Raw genomic sequence first — 16172 nt, 5'->3', positions numbered from 1 at the left:
ATCAATTTTTATTGCTGCAGCATGGAAAGCATCCTGTCTTGATGCATCACACCTTGGTTATGCCCATGACTAAAAGAAAGTGCGGTACGTTGTGGATACAACTCAGCATATTACTGAAACTGGCCTCAACTCCCTGGACTCTGTCTATATCTCTCGCTGCCTCGGATATTCACTCCGGATATTCTATCTCTTACTGGGTGCAAGATACGAAAGCCTCAAATTACATATCACCAGCTTCAAAGACAGCTTCTACCCGGATAATATAGGACGATTGAATGGTTCCCCAGGATAATAAGATGGACTCTTGACTCTCAATCTATCTTGTTATGAATCAGAATCAATTTTATTATCACTGGCATGTGACATGAAATTTGTTATCTTAGCAGCAGCAGTTCAATGCAATACATAATCTAGAAGAGAAAAAAAAATAAATAAAATAAAAATAATAATAAATAGACAAGTAAATCAATTGCATATATTGAATAGATTAAAAAAACATGCAAAAAACAGAAATATTGTATATTTAAAAAAGGTAGTGTTCAAGGATGCAATGTCCATTTTGGAATGGCAGAGGGGAAGAAGCTGTTCCTGAATTGCTGAGTGTGTGCCTTCAGGCTTCTGTACCTCCTACCTGATGGTAACAGTGAGAAAAGGGCACGCCCTGGGTGCTGGAGGTCCTTAATAATGGACGCTGCCTTTCTGAGACACCACTCCCTGAAAATGTCCTGGGTACTTTGTAGGCTAGTACTCAAGATGGAGCTGACTAGATTTACAACCTCCTGCAGCTTCTTTCGGTCCTGTGCAGTAGCGCCCCCCCCCCCCACCACACCAGACAGTGATGCAGCCTGTCAGAATGCTCTCCACAGTACAACTATAGAAGTTTTTGAGTGTATTTGTTGACATGCCAAATCTCTTCAAACTCCTAATGAAGTATAGCCACTGTCTTGCCTTCTTTATATCTACATCGATATGTTGTGACCCGGTTAGATCTTCAGAGATCTTGACACCCAGGAACTTGAAACTGCTCACCTCTCCACTTCTGATCTGTCTATGAGGATCGGTATGTGTTCCTTCGTCTTACGCTTCCTGAAGTCCACAACCAGCTATTTTGTCTTACTGACATTGAGTACCAGGTTGTTGCTGTGGCACCTCTCCACTAGTTGGCATATCTCACTCCTGTACCGCCTGAGATTCTACCAACAATAGTTGTATCATCAACAAGTTTATAGATAGTATTTGAGCTATGATTAGCCACACAGGCATGTGTATATAGAGAGTAGAGCAGTGGGCTAAGCACAACACTCCTGAGGTACACCGGTGTTACTTGTCAATGAGGAGGCTAAATTATCACCCATCCACATAGATTGTGGTCTTCTGGTTAGGAAGTCGAGGATCCAATTGCAGAGGAAGGTGCAGAGGCTCAGGTTCTGTAACTTCTCAATCAGGATTGTGGGGATGATGATCTTGCACTTTATTGTCTACCTCTACTGCACTTTCTCCAACTAAAATTTTGTTCTGCATATGTTATTGTTTTGCCTTGTGGTATCTCAGTGTGACAAATTGATCTGTGTGAACAGTATGCAAGATAAGCTTTTCACTGTATCTCAGTATATGTGACAATAATAAGCCAGTTCTAAGTCAGTACTTAATAAATGCAGCATTTAGTACACTCAATCCTGCACGGTGTCCCTTGCTAATTCTGGTGACTGCTAACGAAGTTGGGAATGAAGCTCCACAAACTGGTCAAGCAAAAGCCTTTGATGTCATACTTTCAGTTGTGCCTTGATTACGAAAGGGACAGCACAAGTCAGGACTTGGTGGAATAGATCAGCGATCCCCAACCACCGGGCCGCAAAGCATGAACTACTGGGCCGCGAGGAAACGATATGAGTCAGCTGCACCTTTCCTTGTTCCCTGTCACGCACTGTTGAACTTGAACATAGGGTTGCCAACTGTCCCGTATTTGCAGGGACATCCCGTATATTAGGCTAAATTGGTTTGTCCCATACGGGACCGCCCTTGTCCCTATTTCCCCTCTAAGGTAGAGCGTTCCTATGAAACCTTTCGTGCCAAAATGGCGTAAAGCAGTGGTCCCCAACCACCGGGCCGCAAAGCATGAGCTACCAGGCCGCGAGGAAACAATATGAGTCAGCTGAACCTTTCCTCATTCCCTGTCACGCACTGTTGAACTTGAACATAGGGTTGCCAACTGACCCGTATTTGCCGGGACATCCCGTATATTAGGCTAAATTGGTTTGTCCCATACGGTACCGCCCTTGTCCCGTATTTCCCTCACTAAGGTAGAGTGTTCCTGTGAAACCTTTCGTGCCGAAATGGCGTGAAGCGCAGAAGCAATTACCATTAATTTATATGGGAAAAATTTTTGTGCGTTCCCAGACCCAAAAAATAACCTACCAAATCATACCAAATAACACATAAAACCTAAACTAACTCTAACATATAGTAAAAGCAGGAATGATATAAATACACAGCCTATATAAAGTAGAAATAATGTATGTACAGTGTAGTTGGGAAGATTAAGCCAAAACCAATATTTGGAAAAAAATCAGCACGTACGCGCATGCGCATGTCACATATACACATGTCATGCATGTGCACACAGGTGCCTGTGCAAGGATTCATGGTCGTGGTAGTCTTTCTCGGGGTAAACACAAGCGTCCCGTCAACACACACAAAAAATGCTGGTGAATGCAGCAGGCCAGGCAGCATCTATAGGAAGAGGTACAGTCAACGTTTCGGGCTGGGACCCTTCGTCAGGATTTGACTGCTACTTTTGTCCCTTATTTGGGAGTGAGAAAGTTGGCAATCCCAACTGTAAAAGACATGTTGAGGTGAGTTTAACCCTACAGTAACAGCTTCTCACAAGTAAAGGAATCTCCTGAAGAAAGCTTTCGTCTTGGCTAATTTTTTTGAAAAGGTGTTTAGCTCGCTGCAGAGTTTTGTAGTGAGGACAGCAGGAGGAGTATAGGAAACCATGCGGAAGTGGTACCAGAATAAATAAGGTATCTGGTAGCAGTCTGGTGAAGGAACAGGAGACTGCAAATGCTGGAATCCGGAACAATATAAAATCTGCTGGAGGAACTTAGTGGGGTGTGCAGTATCTGTTTTGGGAAGGGGTGTTCTGAAGGAAATCAGAACCTTATGATGTGCAGACTGGTCGCCCAGCTATAGGAAGGATGTCATTAAGTTGGAAAGGGTGCAGAGGATCTTACTGAGGCTGGAGTGCTTGAGTTCTAAGAAGCTTGATGATAGGCTGGTACTTTTTGCCCTGGAGCATAGAAAGCTGTGGGGTGATCTTACAGAAGTATGCAAAGTCTTGAGGGGATTGGGTAATCAGTCCTTTTTCTAAGGCATGGGAATCTAAAACTAAAGACAGATTTAAAGTGAGAGGGGAAAAATTTAAAGGGGTCCAGAGGGGCAGGGTTTTCCTCACAGAGGGCAATAAGTACTTTGAGGGAGCCGTAGTGGCAATTTCAATTATTATGTTTGAAAGATATTTGGGCAGGTACATGAATAGAAAAGGTGTAGAGCAGGGGTTCCCAACCTGTGGTCCACAGACCTCTTGCTTAAAGGTATTGGTCCATGGCATAAAAACAGTTAGGCCCTAAGGGATATGGGACAAGGTCAGGCAGGTATTTTCATTGGCATGGGTGAGTTAGGCCAGCGGGCCTGTTTTTATGTTTTATAACTGATTCTGTGACTGTAATCACGAAGTTTGCAGGTGCAGCAGGTAATCAGAAGGATAAATGGGTACGTGTGTAGTCAAGGGGTTGGACCAGAAACCAGAAGTAATGATACAGTTGTACATGTTGGTGAGCCATGCTGTTTTTAAGAAAGGAATTGGTCACATTTTATCAGGGATTCTCTAGGCCAGAATTTCCCAACCTGGGGTCTACAAACCCCTCAGTTAAAGGTGGTGGCCCATGGCATAAAAAAGATTGGGAACCCCTGCACTGGGCCATTCCCTGGAATGAGAGGCTAAAATAGTTTGATCTGTATTTGTTTTTTTTTGCAGTTTAAAAGAATGTAGGTTATCTTATGTGTAATCCTAGAATGAGGGTGAGAATGTTGGTCCCTTGACATGGTAGATGCTGAGACGTTTTCACTTGTGGGAGCATCTTAAACAAGATGATATAGATACAAAATTCTCTACCTCAGAGACTTTTGGAGGCTATAGTATTGAAGGTATTTAAAACTGAGGTCGGTATATTTTGGAAAGGTGAGGGAATACAGGGTTATGAGAAGCTGGCACAGAAGAATAATTGAGGCAGCTGAGCCATAATCATCTTGAATGGCAGGAAGGGCTCCAGGTGTTAGTTCAACTACTTCTTTCTTGTATCTCTATTCTATTATTGTCAGAAGCTGGAAGCAAGTTTGAGTCTACCCATTCAGAGGTCGGATACCTCCAGGACAAGTCTGCTCTGATTACCGTTCATGTAAACTGTCCGAAATACTAAACAAAATAAAATGATAGCCTATAGTTGTCAAAATGTGCAAAACCACCACAAAATGATGTCTCGAAGGGTTTCGGCCTGAAACGTCGACTGTACCTCTTCCTAGAGATGCTGCCTGGCCTGCTGCGTTCACCAGCAACTTTGATGGGTGTTGCTTGAACTTCCAGCATCTGCAGAATTCCTGTTGTTTACAAGGTGATGTCTGATGACTTTCTGAAGACCTTTCAACTGTTTGTATTATGCTCCCATACCAGCAGGGGGCAGTGTTGCACCACATTGTTGATCGTAGATTGTTAAAAAACTATCAATTACATAACATTAGCGAGATAATGACTATACGCAATTACACACTTTTCAGAATAATGCCAATCTGATTAGCATGTTTGTAAATTATGAGTTTTAGCTATTTTTGTTATTTCTTATTCTCTAAACTGGAAATTTATTCTGCCTTAATTGGTTTTGAGCTGTAGACTCAGTGATCCTACCTAAATCATGTTAAACTGCCTCATACAGTAAGTTCATCATGTACTGACACCTGGCTCATTAATCTATTTTTACAGTTTCACATCTCAAGCTGCAATTGTTTGTGTGAATTAGCCACATTATTATCATTACTTCAGTAATTACTTCAGCCTCTGAAGCGAACCATTTCATGATGCCATTACCCAGGCCAGGTTCCCAGCCCAGTACTGTAACATTTACCAGGTTGATGTTTTCAACCATCTAGCTGAATATACAATCCATCAATAGCAGACCATGAAGACAGATTCATGAGGTGAAATGAGATTCACTGCCCTTGATATGGTCAGATTAACTTGGAACCACCTTGAAGTCAGAGAGGATCAGGTCTACAGGGAAATACAGGAACAAAATCTTTTAATCAAGAATTTTGTTACAGCCGAATCTCCAGTTCAGCAATCTTTAATTGCTTCAATGATATATCCTCTTTGAAATGTGGTTGTCCAGTGATGATTGCATGGTTCAGTTTGACAGATGAAAAAGTCGGTATCTGCATGCAGCAAAGTCCAGAATACGTCAAGGCTTGGCCAGTAACTAGCATATACAACGTGATTGTTGGTCAGTGGTCATTTCTAACAATTGCACTGTTATCAATATCTCAAATTCTTGGATCCCCATAACTTAGAAAATGGACACTGATTTATGCATGGATTGGCCATGCATTTGCTGAGGCTGATATTTTAGGATATTCCACAGCTACAACAGTGCCCAAGGAACTCAACCATATTCTGGTCAATTGTCATTAACGGTACTAGCCTAAGCCTCGCTGTACATGGGTTGCATTGTGAACAATCCACATAGTGTGTTGTAATAACGCATATAGTTGTTATAACACATCAGGAAATCTCTTAAATATTGAAATCAAACCGGCATCCAGCCCAGTGCTTCAGTAGGAAGAGCAATAGAGGCTTCAGGATTGGCCACGGACAGGTAATTATGCTGAATTATCTACATTTGTTGGGTTCACAATGATTTGGTCAAAAATAACCCAACCTTGGAGCACTCTGGGCTTGTCTAGTTCAGATCTTTACTTAGCCCTGAAAGTGTGTGAGTTTGAAGTTACTGTGGCCCTAAGGTCTGAGGATTACTTTATTTAAAGGCTATGCTCAGTTGATGACAGGGTAATTGAGAACTGCAGGCTTTGACAGTCATTGGGTGATTAGAGCCATTTTCATCATGCTGAAGTGACCAGTTCAAAGTAGCTTTTGAAGAGCCAGCTATTTTGACATTCCCGATCTGTTCATGAGAGCTGATTGACACCAACAGCTCAAGTGTAAGAGCTCCAATAAAATTGAACATGGTAATGAAAAGTCTGAGTCAGTTCCCTTGCTGCATACTCAAATATCAGTGTTTATATGGAGATCCTGTTTACTGACCAACAAAATAGATTTCACTGAAAATCTTCCAAGAAAAACCTGTCTGATCATTTTGCAAAAAGTAAAACTGAGTTCATCAGCATTTTGTGCATGTCGTCTGATCTTTTTTTCTTTATCCCTTTTAAGAACTTTATGAAATATTTCTGTGACATACTTGAGAAGTTTAAGTTATGAAGCAGAACTCTTGGAATGTTTGCCATTTACAGCAGAACTTAATCATCAGGTGGGACTTTGACCTCATTGAACCAAACAGTAGTTACACTCCCCTGCTCCTGAGAAGGGGGGTTTATTACCCAGCCTCTTGAAACGCTGCCATTTGTGGACTGTACCAATAATATTTAGTATGGTGGGGTCAGATTATTGACCGGACCACAGTGTCAACATCCGGCCACAGAGGCTTGCTGTGCATTTTGATTTTTGCCATATATCTAAATGAAACCAAAAAAGAGTAATGCACCCTTCCGACCCAACAAATCCACAATAAAACCATACAGATTTTATCCTTGCTGGTGGCAGTCATGGATTCGGAGCTAGCATCCATAGTATCCAGGACATCCAAGGAGCGAGGTCTCAAAAAGGTGACATCCATCATCTATCATTGAAGGACCCCCGTCACCCAGGTCATGCCTTGCTCTCATTGCTACCATCAGGAAGGAGGTACTGGAGCCTGAAGCCACATACTCAGTGATTCAAGAACAGCTTCTTCCCCTCTACCATCTGATTTCTGAATGGACGTTGAACCCATGGACACCACCTCACCACTTTTGTACTTCTATTTTTGGCACCACTTATTTAATTTAACTATTTAACGTGTGTATGTTTTGGTTGTCTGTCATTTTCCGACGCTGATGAAAACCTGAGTGGGACGAGTTGTATAGTGAAAAGGCCGTTGCACTGGGGCAGTTCCACTCCCTCTCCCTCCAAAATCTTGGTACAAAAAATCATCACGACTGGGTACTTCCTTGGCTGCAGTGGAGAGCCATAATGCCTTCTGTGTCTTGTCACACCCTTCGCTCTACATGAAGCTTTGCAGCACTGCTTTCTTGGCCGTTGGATCTTGTAGTTGATCTATATAATATTTATATAATTGTGTAATATATATATTATACTTCCTGTAATTCAGTTTTTTCTCTATCATTACATATTGCATTGTATTGCAGCCACAAAGTCAACAAATTTCTCAAAATATACTGTTGATATTAAGCCTGATTCTGATCTATGAAAAGTAAATAGTCGATTGATTGGGGTCAAGAACTTGAGAAAATTATGTTGCTGTGACTCAGCCAAATATTCAATGATTTAATAATGAGAGGTTTAATTAAGAAAATTAGTCGCTTGATTATTTAAAGGAAAGCATCTTTTATCAGCAATTTCTGGTGCACCTGTATGCTGTAGGCTGCAGAATGCTGAAATGTTTAAGAGAAACTAATCCTTAGTTAAAATATATTGAAGGAATGTGTGCCTCATTCCAAGAAGAACGTCCTTCATGTGCACTTTATTGTTACAGGTATTAATCACTGAAATCTCAAAGTAATTTTTAGTATCGGATATTCTAGGAGCAGATGCTTAAGTGTTTGAGAACTACTACTTCGTCTACTCAGGCCTAGGGGGCCGGCGTCAGGCACGATGACGGACTCTCCACTTCTCCCTCTCCCTCATCAGTGTGTTCAGTTCATCTACATCAGCCACGCCGCTGTCTTCTAGGAGTGTGTTGACCATAGTCTTGAGAGGGCGCCCAGGGTTCATCCTCCCGTGCTTGGGCTCCCATATGATGACCAGGCTGGCACGTAGCTCGGGGTGGCATAGACAGTGTTCCGCTAGTTGCAGCCTTCTCGCCTCAATTTTAGTGGTGAGCATCGGTAGGTCTTATAGAGCTTGATGTTTGAGAAGGAGGGTCATTATTGTAAACATTCATGAAGGGATGAAGTTTGACAATGGCCTGGAGCAAGTCCTTTGAAGTCCCATTTCCCAAAAAGTGTTAATGTAAAATTCTATTTGCATTTCTTTATTTGCAAGGTGAGACCTTCTGTTTATCAAGGAGGATACCTCTTCAAGGCAAATTTACCAAAACACTCTGGATTCTGGGCAGGTCCTGGTGGATTGGAAGACAGGAGTATCATGCCACTGCTTAACAAAGGACATGGGTAAAGGCAGGTAGTTATAGGCCAATTAGCTTAATGTCTGTAGTCAGGAAAATGCTTGGAGCTATCACGAAGGAAGAAATAATGAGACATCTGGATAGAAATAGTCCAATCAGGTAATCACAGAACTCCTTCAGGAAGGGCAAGTTCTGTGTGACAAACCTGACTTTTTTGCAGACATAAGGAATTCATAAGATAGAGGGGAACAGGTGGATGCTGTGTACTTAGATTTCCAGAGATATTCGATAAAGGTGCCTCATAAGACTTATCCATAAGATTAGGATGCTGTGGGGTTGGGGTTAATATATTAACATAGAGGATTGATTAACCTGTGCAAGGTAGGGAGCATTAGGATAAATGGGCATTTCTCTAGTTGGTGGTCAGTTCTGAGTGGAATGCAGCAGGGTCCACTGCTAGGCCTGGAACTTTTCACAATATACATTAACGATTTGAAGAGAACACAGAGAGTGCAGTGTATCCAAGTTTGCCAATGATACTAAATTGAGTGGGAAAGCAAATTGTGCAGCAGGTGTGTACAGTCTGCAAAAAGATATAGATAGGTTAAGTGAGGTGGCAAAGGTCTGGCAGATGGCATACAATGTTGGTTAATGTGAAAGTCGTCCACTTTGGAAGAAGAAATAGATTGAATTAATATTTAAATGGTGGGAGATTACAGCATGCTGTTGTGCAGAAGTACTTTTGAGTGCTGGTGCATGAATTGCCAAAGATTAGTTTGCAGGTGCAACAGGTTATCAAGAAGGCAAATGGAATGTTGGCCTTCAGTGCTAGAGGAATTGAATTTAAGAGTAGGGTTATTATGCTGCTACTGTACAAGGGGTGCTGGTGAGGCCTCACCTGGAGTACTGCATGCAGTTCTAGCTTCCTTATTTTAGGAAAGGTATACTGACTTTGGAGGCGATGCTGAGGAGGTTCACCAGGTTCATTCTGGACATGAGGGGGCGTTAGTCTATGGGGAGTGATTGAGTCACCTGGGACTATACTTGCTAGAATTCAGAAGAATGGGAGCGATTCTTATAGAAAAATATAAAATTATAAAAGAGTTAGATAAGATAGAGGCTGGAAAGTTATGTCAGCTAGCCAGTGAGACTACAGCTTCAGGGGAGAAGATTTGAGATGGAGATGAGGAGGAACTGGTTTTTCCAGAGAATGAATCTATAGAAACCTCTGTTCAAGAAGCAGTAAAGTCTAGCTCATTAGACCATAAGACATAGAAGCAGAATTAGGCCATTCAGCCCATTGAGTCTGGTCCATTATTCCATCATGGCTGATCCTAGATACTACTCAACCCCATACACCTTCTCGCCATAACCTTTGATGCCCTGACCAATCAGGAAACTATCAATTTTCACTTTAAATATACCCACAGTCCACAGCTGTCTGTAGCAGAGCGTTCCACAGATTCACTACTCTCTGGCTAAAAGATTTCATCCTTAATTCTCTTCTAAAGGGTCTAAAGTCCCTCAATTTTGAGGCTGTGCCCTCTAGTTCTGGACACCCCTAACTTAGGAAACATCCTCTCCAAATCCACCTGAGCTAGTCCTTTCAACATTTGGTAGGTTTCAATAGGATAGACCCCGTGTTCTTCTAAATTCCAGTGAGTACAGGTCCAAAGCTGCCAAGCATTCCTCATATGTTAACCCCTCATGAACTTCCTCTGGATTGTCTCCAATGACAACACATCCTTTCGGAGATATGGAGCCCAAAGCTGTTGACAATACTCCATGTGTGGCCTGACTAGTGTCTTACGAAGGCTTAGCATTTTATCCTTGCTTTTATAGTTTATTCCCCTTGAAATGAATGCCAACACTGCATTTACCTTCTTTACCACAAACTCGACCTGTAAATTAATCTCCTGGGAGTCTTGCATGAGGACTCCTAAGTCCTTTTGTACCTCTGATGTTTGAATTTTCTCCTCATTTATATTTTCTCCCACATTATATATTTAAGACAGTTAGATAGATTTTCATATGATAGGGGAATTAAGGGGTATGGGGAAAAGGCATGAAGGTGGAACTGCGTCCACGGCGAGATCAGCTGGTGAATGGCAGAGCAGTCTTGACAGGCCAGGTGGCCGACTCTTGTTTCTATTTTTTATGTTCAATTGATTTTTCTTCCCTCTTGACAATTGTGAACTTTGGACATGAAGGAACTGCTGAAAGCTATCGTTAGGTGTTTTAACAGAGCAATATAGTTCTGTGAAAGGGAAGTTATGTTTGACCATTTTATTGGGAGCTCTTTGGGGAAAAGTTAACAAATGGTATGGGTAAAGAGGAACTGGTAACTACAATAGGACTTGCCACACAAAGCATAATTTGAAAGTATAAAAGCTCATGGCATAGGAAACAAAGCAATGTGGATGGAAGATTGGTTAGCAAGCATGAAACCGAATGACATAAATGAGTTTTTGTTTGGGTTGGTGAAGTACTTTAAGTAACGTGTTACAGGGATTTTTGAGAAGGCCTCAATGCTTTACAGTTTATAAGAATTGTGTTTATTAATCCTGATAATAACTGGATCACATGTTTTATGGAATTTGTTTTGCGGCGGCATATGTATGGAGGACTTGGAGGAAAGCACCAAAGGCATCTTGGCTAAATTTGTTGTTTGTGCAATATGTTTTGCTTCAGATTCCAGCATCTGCACTTTTGTGATTCTTTCCCCTTTGTTTCCAGTCCTGAAGAAGGGTCTCAGCCCTAAACGTTGACTGTTTATTCATTTCCATAGATGCTGCTTGACCTGCTGAGTTCCTCCAGCATTTTGTGTGTGTTGCTCTGAATTTCCAGAATTGGCAGAATCTCTTGTATCCGGGGCGGGGGGTGTGAGGGGGAGTTGGGAATATGGGGAGAATGAAATGGAAGTAGTGTTGGATCAGTGAAAAAGAGTGCTTGATGGTCAGCATGGTCTATGTTTCTGTGTTGCTTGCCTCTAACTGTGCAAACATTCTCAACCTCTCCAGTGCTGTCTCATAACTGTTTCATCCCAGCCATCATCTGGTGAATCTTCTCTGCACTCTCTCTACTGTACACATATCTTTCCAACACTCTTAAGAGCCAGAAATGCACACAGTACTTACTGTGGCCTGACTAAAGTTGTCACACAATGTTTCTCATGTATCTGTACCTTGTTTCCTGTATGCTATTTTAACCTCTTAATCTCCTATGCTTCCACCCTCAGGGATCTTTGGATATGTACACTAAGGTCCCATTGTTTCTCGTGGTATTCTGGCTCAATGTCTATGTCCACCTTTATTAAGATTTAAGATTAGCTCTGTCACATGTATGTTGAAGTATACAGTGAACTGCATTGAGGATGTGCTGGAGGCATCCCACAAGTGTCACTATGCTTCTAGCATCAACATGGCATGCCCACAATTTACTAACCCTCAATCATACGTCTTTGGAATGTGAGAGGAAACTGGAGCATCCGGAGAAAACCCACGTGATCATAGAGAGAACGTACTGATCCCTTGCAAACAGCGGTGGGAATTGAACCTCAATTTTACAGCGTGGAAATTATTATTAATCCTCCCAAAGTGCATTAACTCAAATTTTACGGGATTAGGTTCCACCTTCAGTGGCTCAGCCCATGTTACCAACTCCTCACTGTTTTGGAGCCAAAGATTGCATTCCACAACATTGAGGCCGCAAGTTTTCTTGTCTGTAGACTTATTAGTTATACCTCCTACGTTCACTTCTAGGTTCATGTATACACATTAGTGAATAAATAATCTAGTATAAGTGGGGTGCATCCTAGGTTGCTGCAGGAAATAGAAGGGAAATTGCCGAGACTCAGTCTTCCACACACCTTAAAGATTCAGGGATGGCACAGAAAGAGCAAAAAAAGTGTAAAAAAAAATTTGTTAAAAATAAGATTATACTGTAACTACAGACCAGTTGGTTCATCCTTAATGTGGTAATTAGACAAAGAGTAATCAACAGCAGAATTGGCCGTTGTTTGGACAAAGTATGGATTGATTAGAGACAGATAGTATGGACTTGGTGGTTGTGTTTAATTAATTTTGTAAGAGTTTTTTGGATGAAATAATAGGTCATTGAGTGAAATGCAGCTGATAGGGTATGAGTTAATGGCCACAGGTGTTTGATTTACTATCCCATACAAAGCTTGTCATCAACGGTGAAGCCCTCGGAATAAAAAGTATAGCATTAACATGGCCAGCAAATTTGCAGAGTAAACAAGAAATAGCAATAGTGAAAGATTTTATTTAGACCAGAGAGAAATATGATTTGGAGTTTCTTTGGATCAGTACTATTTGTTCATAGTTCGGATTCGGGTTTACTGGACACAGTTTCCAAATCTGCAGATGCTGCAAACTGAGGTATAGTGGAGCTTCAATTATAGCATTCAAAAGAATCTAAAAGGAAAGAATGTGCATGGCCTGGTGAGAGGGAATAATGTGATATTGTCTAACATGGAACTCGGTGAGTAGGAGCACAACAGGCCAAATAGTCTACTTCCATAACCACTCTTATCATTTTATATTGTCATGTCAATTTACTTCTGTACATAAGAAAGCAATTGAGAAGTGTGTGCTATGTTTTCCTAATATTGTGATTATCTGGGTCATTGATGGTTTTCGAGAAAGCAAATCTCTTTATCTCATTCTGGTGAGTGACTTTGGACTCTAACCAGTGTGGTTGTTCTTGGCTGTCATTCCATTATATTATATCAGACCGCCTTCTTGACTAACAAGAAATGGGACATAAATGTGCATTTTGTTGGTGATTCTAAGTGACATTATTTACCTATGAAAGCAATTTCCTAGTAAAGGATAGTAATTTTTAAAGTCGCTATGAATTGTTGTGCAATTCGCCTGACTAATGAAATATTCTGGGTCAACAGTAATTTAAATTCAGTTTTCTTGTAAAATGTCTTGCTCTGTTTCAGATGGAATGGTTAGTAAGCAATCCAAGTGGATGTTGATCAATACTCTCCCTGTACAGCTATAAAATAGCTGGTGTTGAGACTAACTATATCTTTTTTAACATGGGTAGCTGCTTTCACTGTGAATGCAAAAATTATTTGGGGATCTGTAGGTATAAGTTTGATAGAAGGTAGGCTTCCAGTTAATGCATATGGCCACTTTCTCAAAATAGAAAATAGTTTTCTAATTTAAATGTTTTTTCTAAACTTGCATGTATTTTAGATAATCTCCCATGAATAAAACTATTCGGAAGTAGATCTGATAATTTAACAGGGGCTTGCCCTAAGAACAGTCTTTAGAATTGCACAGGAGTCTTCTAAGTGTGATTATACAGCATGATTGAAGAAAATGCATGTTGGTTGGAAAATCTATCCCACCTCTTGGGGTTCATTAGCTTTAAGTTGATATAGCTCAAAAGTAAATTGATGTTTACTTAGGTCTGATGTCATCACAATGGATAAACTGTCTCTTGAATTTTCCAAGTATGTAACCCCAAAAATCATAAAAAGTTAATTGAAGCACATGACAATAGTAATTTTAGTGACTCTTCATATTAGTGACTCGTTAATGTGGAATTCATTGCCACAGACAGCTGTGGACGCCAAGACATTGGGTATATTTAAAGTGGAAGGTGATAGATTCTTGATTAGTCAGGACATCAAAGGTTACAGAAGAAGGAAGGTGAATAGGGTTGTGAGGGATAATTGATCAGCCATGATAGAATACTGGAGAAGACTCGATGGGCCAAGTGGTCCAATTCTGTTCCTATAACTTGTGTTTTTATTAAAATTATCTGTCACAATAGTTTTTAAAACTATTGTCCAACTTATTACAAATGTTTTTTTCCTTAGGCTTTCTAAAGCATTGCATTTTGGATTTAGTTACCTTTAATAATTCAGAATATTTTTTGAATGTTCTGATTTTGTAGTTCACCTTTAACTTGCGCAGCATTTCTGTAAATCTAATATTTTTAATCTATATCTTGGACATTGATTTTAATGGAATAATTATCGGTTTTAATTTAAATTCAAAAATGGATTCCAAATCTAAAAATAGCACAAATTTTCTTTTAGAATTGTATTTCCTACAGGGAAGAAACCTAGTTTTTTCTATTCCAAGTACTTCTGCTATTTACTGTGTAGTATCTATTCACAGGTTTATACAGGGCTGCTGTATATATACAGACCAGTTTCTCAATTGTAGGTGGAGAAGCAGGCAGTCATTTGTTAAGTAGTAGAGAAGTGGGGGTAGATGATAGTGTTTTAACAGATTATTGAACAGATTGCTTATTGTCATCAAATAGTTGAAATATCTTTCAATTTTTGCAGTTGATGGATTGATTACAAAAACTGATGGGTAATACAGTAGAAATGAGTATCAGACACATAGTTTCCTTGAAATATTTGTGATGCTATATGCTGCATGCATTTGAGATTTTCCATTTCTATGTAAAATAATCAGAGGGAGCCACATATAATTTGTTTCTGCAGCTTTTTTAACTTGACTTTGGATTATTCCATCAGTTCATTACGTCTTTAATCTGCTAAAATTTATTTTCTGATAGACTGCAGGAAATGCTTATTAGAAGTACAGACCCAACAATTTTTGAATCCCATGAAGGAGTACAGTGGTATTTTGAATTATAATGGAGCATGCAGCACTAATTTTAGAATACTTTGAGAAAGTATTGCTAATACACTAGAAATTGATGCCGTTCAAAGCAAATGCCTGCAGTGGCCCTGATTTATTGTCCGTGAGAGATTCAGATTATTTTGCCTGATCAGTGAGCAAATGCCTGTTTTTATTTTCTTGCCTGTGGTCTACTTTCAAGATGCAAAATTCTAGTTTAAAATAATTTTTCAGTCTACTGATATTTTGACTAAATAATCATTGTTTATTTGTGATACCCAACTGTTTTGACATTTTATCATTGTGGCTGTATAATGAGCAAATCTGACCTGGATTATAATCACTTGGGATCAGGTGACTATTATAACAGTTGTAGTGTTCTGCAGGCAATATCGGGTAATTTGGCAGCAACTAAAGAGTATACCTGTGGTATTTTGTGATCATGTACAGCTACACAAGGATAAAATTGTTGACCATGAAACCCATATACCCTATCAGGAATATTGAAGGTTTCTCTATTCATCATTGTACAGAAGATTTACTTCACATTAAAAACTGAATTATCAGTGTAATATTTCTCCTACACATTACTTGCAGGTATGGAGTGAAAAAGAAGCCCATATATGTAAATGTAATTCGAGACCCAATTGAAAGATTAGTGTCCTACTACTATTTTCTACGCTTTGGTGATGACTACAGGCCAGGACTAAAGAGAAGAAAACAAGGAGATAAAAAGGTAAAATTATTTAGGCCAGTGAATGTAATATTTACAGTAGCACAGAGGATCGATATTTTTAAAAGCTAAATATAATGGGCAAGAGTGGAATACTGTGGCTTGATGTTTTCAAACTTGATTGTTAGAATGTTTTAATTTACTTAGTTACTTAGAAACATAGAAAACCTACAGCACAATACAGGGCCTTTGGTCCACAAAACTGTGCCAAACATGTCCCTACCTTAGAAATTACCTAGGCTTACCCATAGCCCTCTATTTTTCTAAACTCCATGTACCTATCCAGGAGTCTCTTAAAACACCCTATAGTATCTGCCTCCACCACCATTGCTGGCA

The 16172-nt window shown here is 40.1% G+C and overlaps 1 protein-coding gene across 1 annotated transcript in view; it reads left to right on the top strand.

Moving 5' to 3' along the window:
- Positions 1 to 16172, top strand: part of LOC134355034 (heparan sulfate 2-O-sulfotransferase 1) — a 168906-nt gene that overhangs the window by 129250 nt on the left and 23484 nt on the right. The window contains exon 4 of the mRNA XM_063064702.1: positions 15701 to 15839. Within this exon, the coding sequence (XP_062920772.1) occupies positions 15701 to 15839 (139 nt within the window). The remainder of the gene's footprint in view (positions 1 to 15700; positions 15840 to 16172) is intronic.

Source organism: Mobula hypostoma, chromosome 12 (genome assembly GCF_963921235.1).
Source record: "Mobula hypostoma chromosome 12, sMobHyp1.1, whole genome shotgun sequence".
NCBI classification, from domain to species: Eukaryota; Metazoa; Chordata; class Chondrichthyes; order Myliobatiformes; family Myliobatidae; genus Mobula; species Mobula hypostoma.
This window is presented reverse-complemented; position numbering and strand designations above follow the sequence as displayed.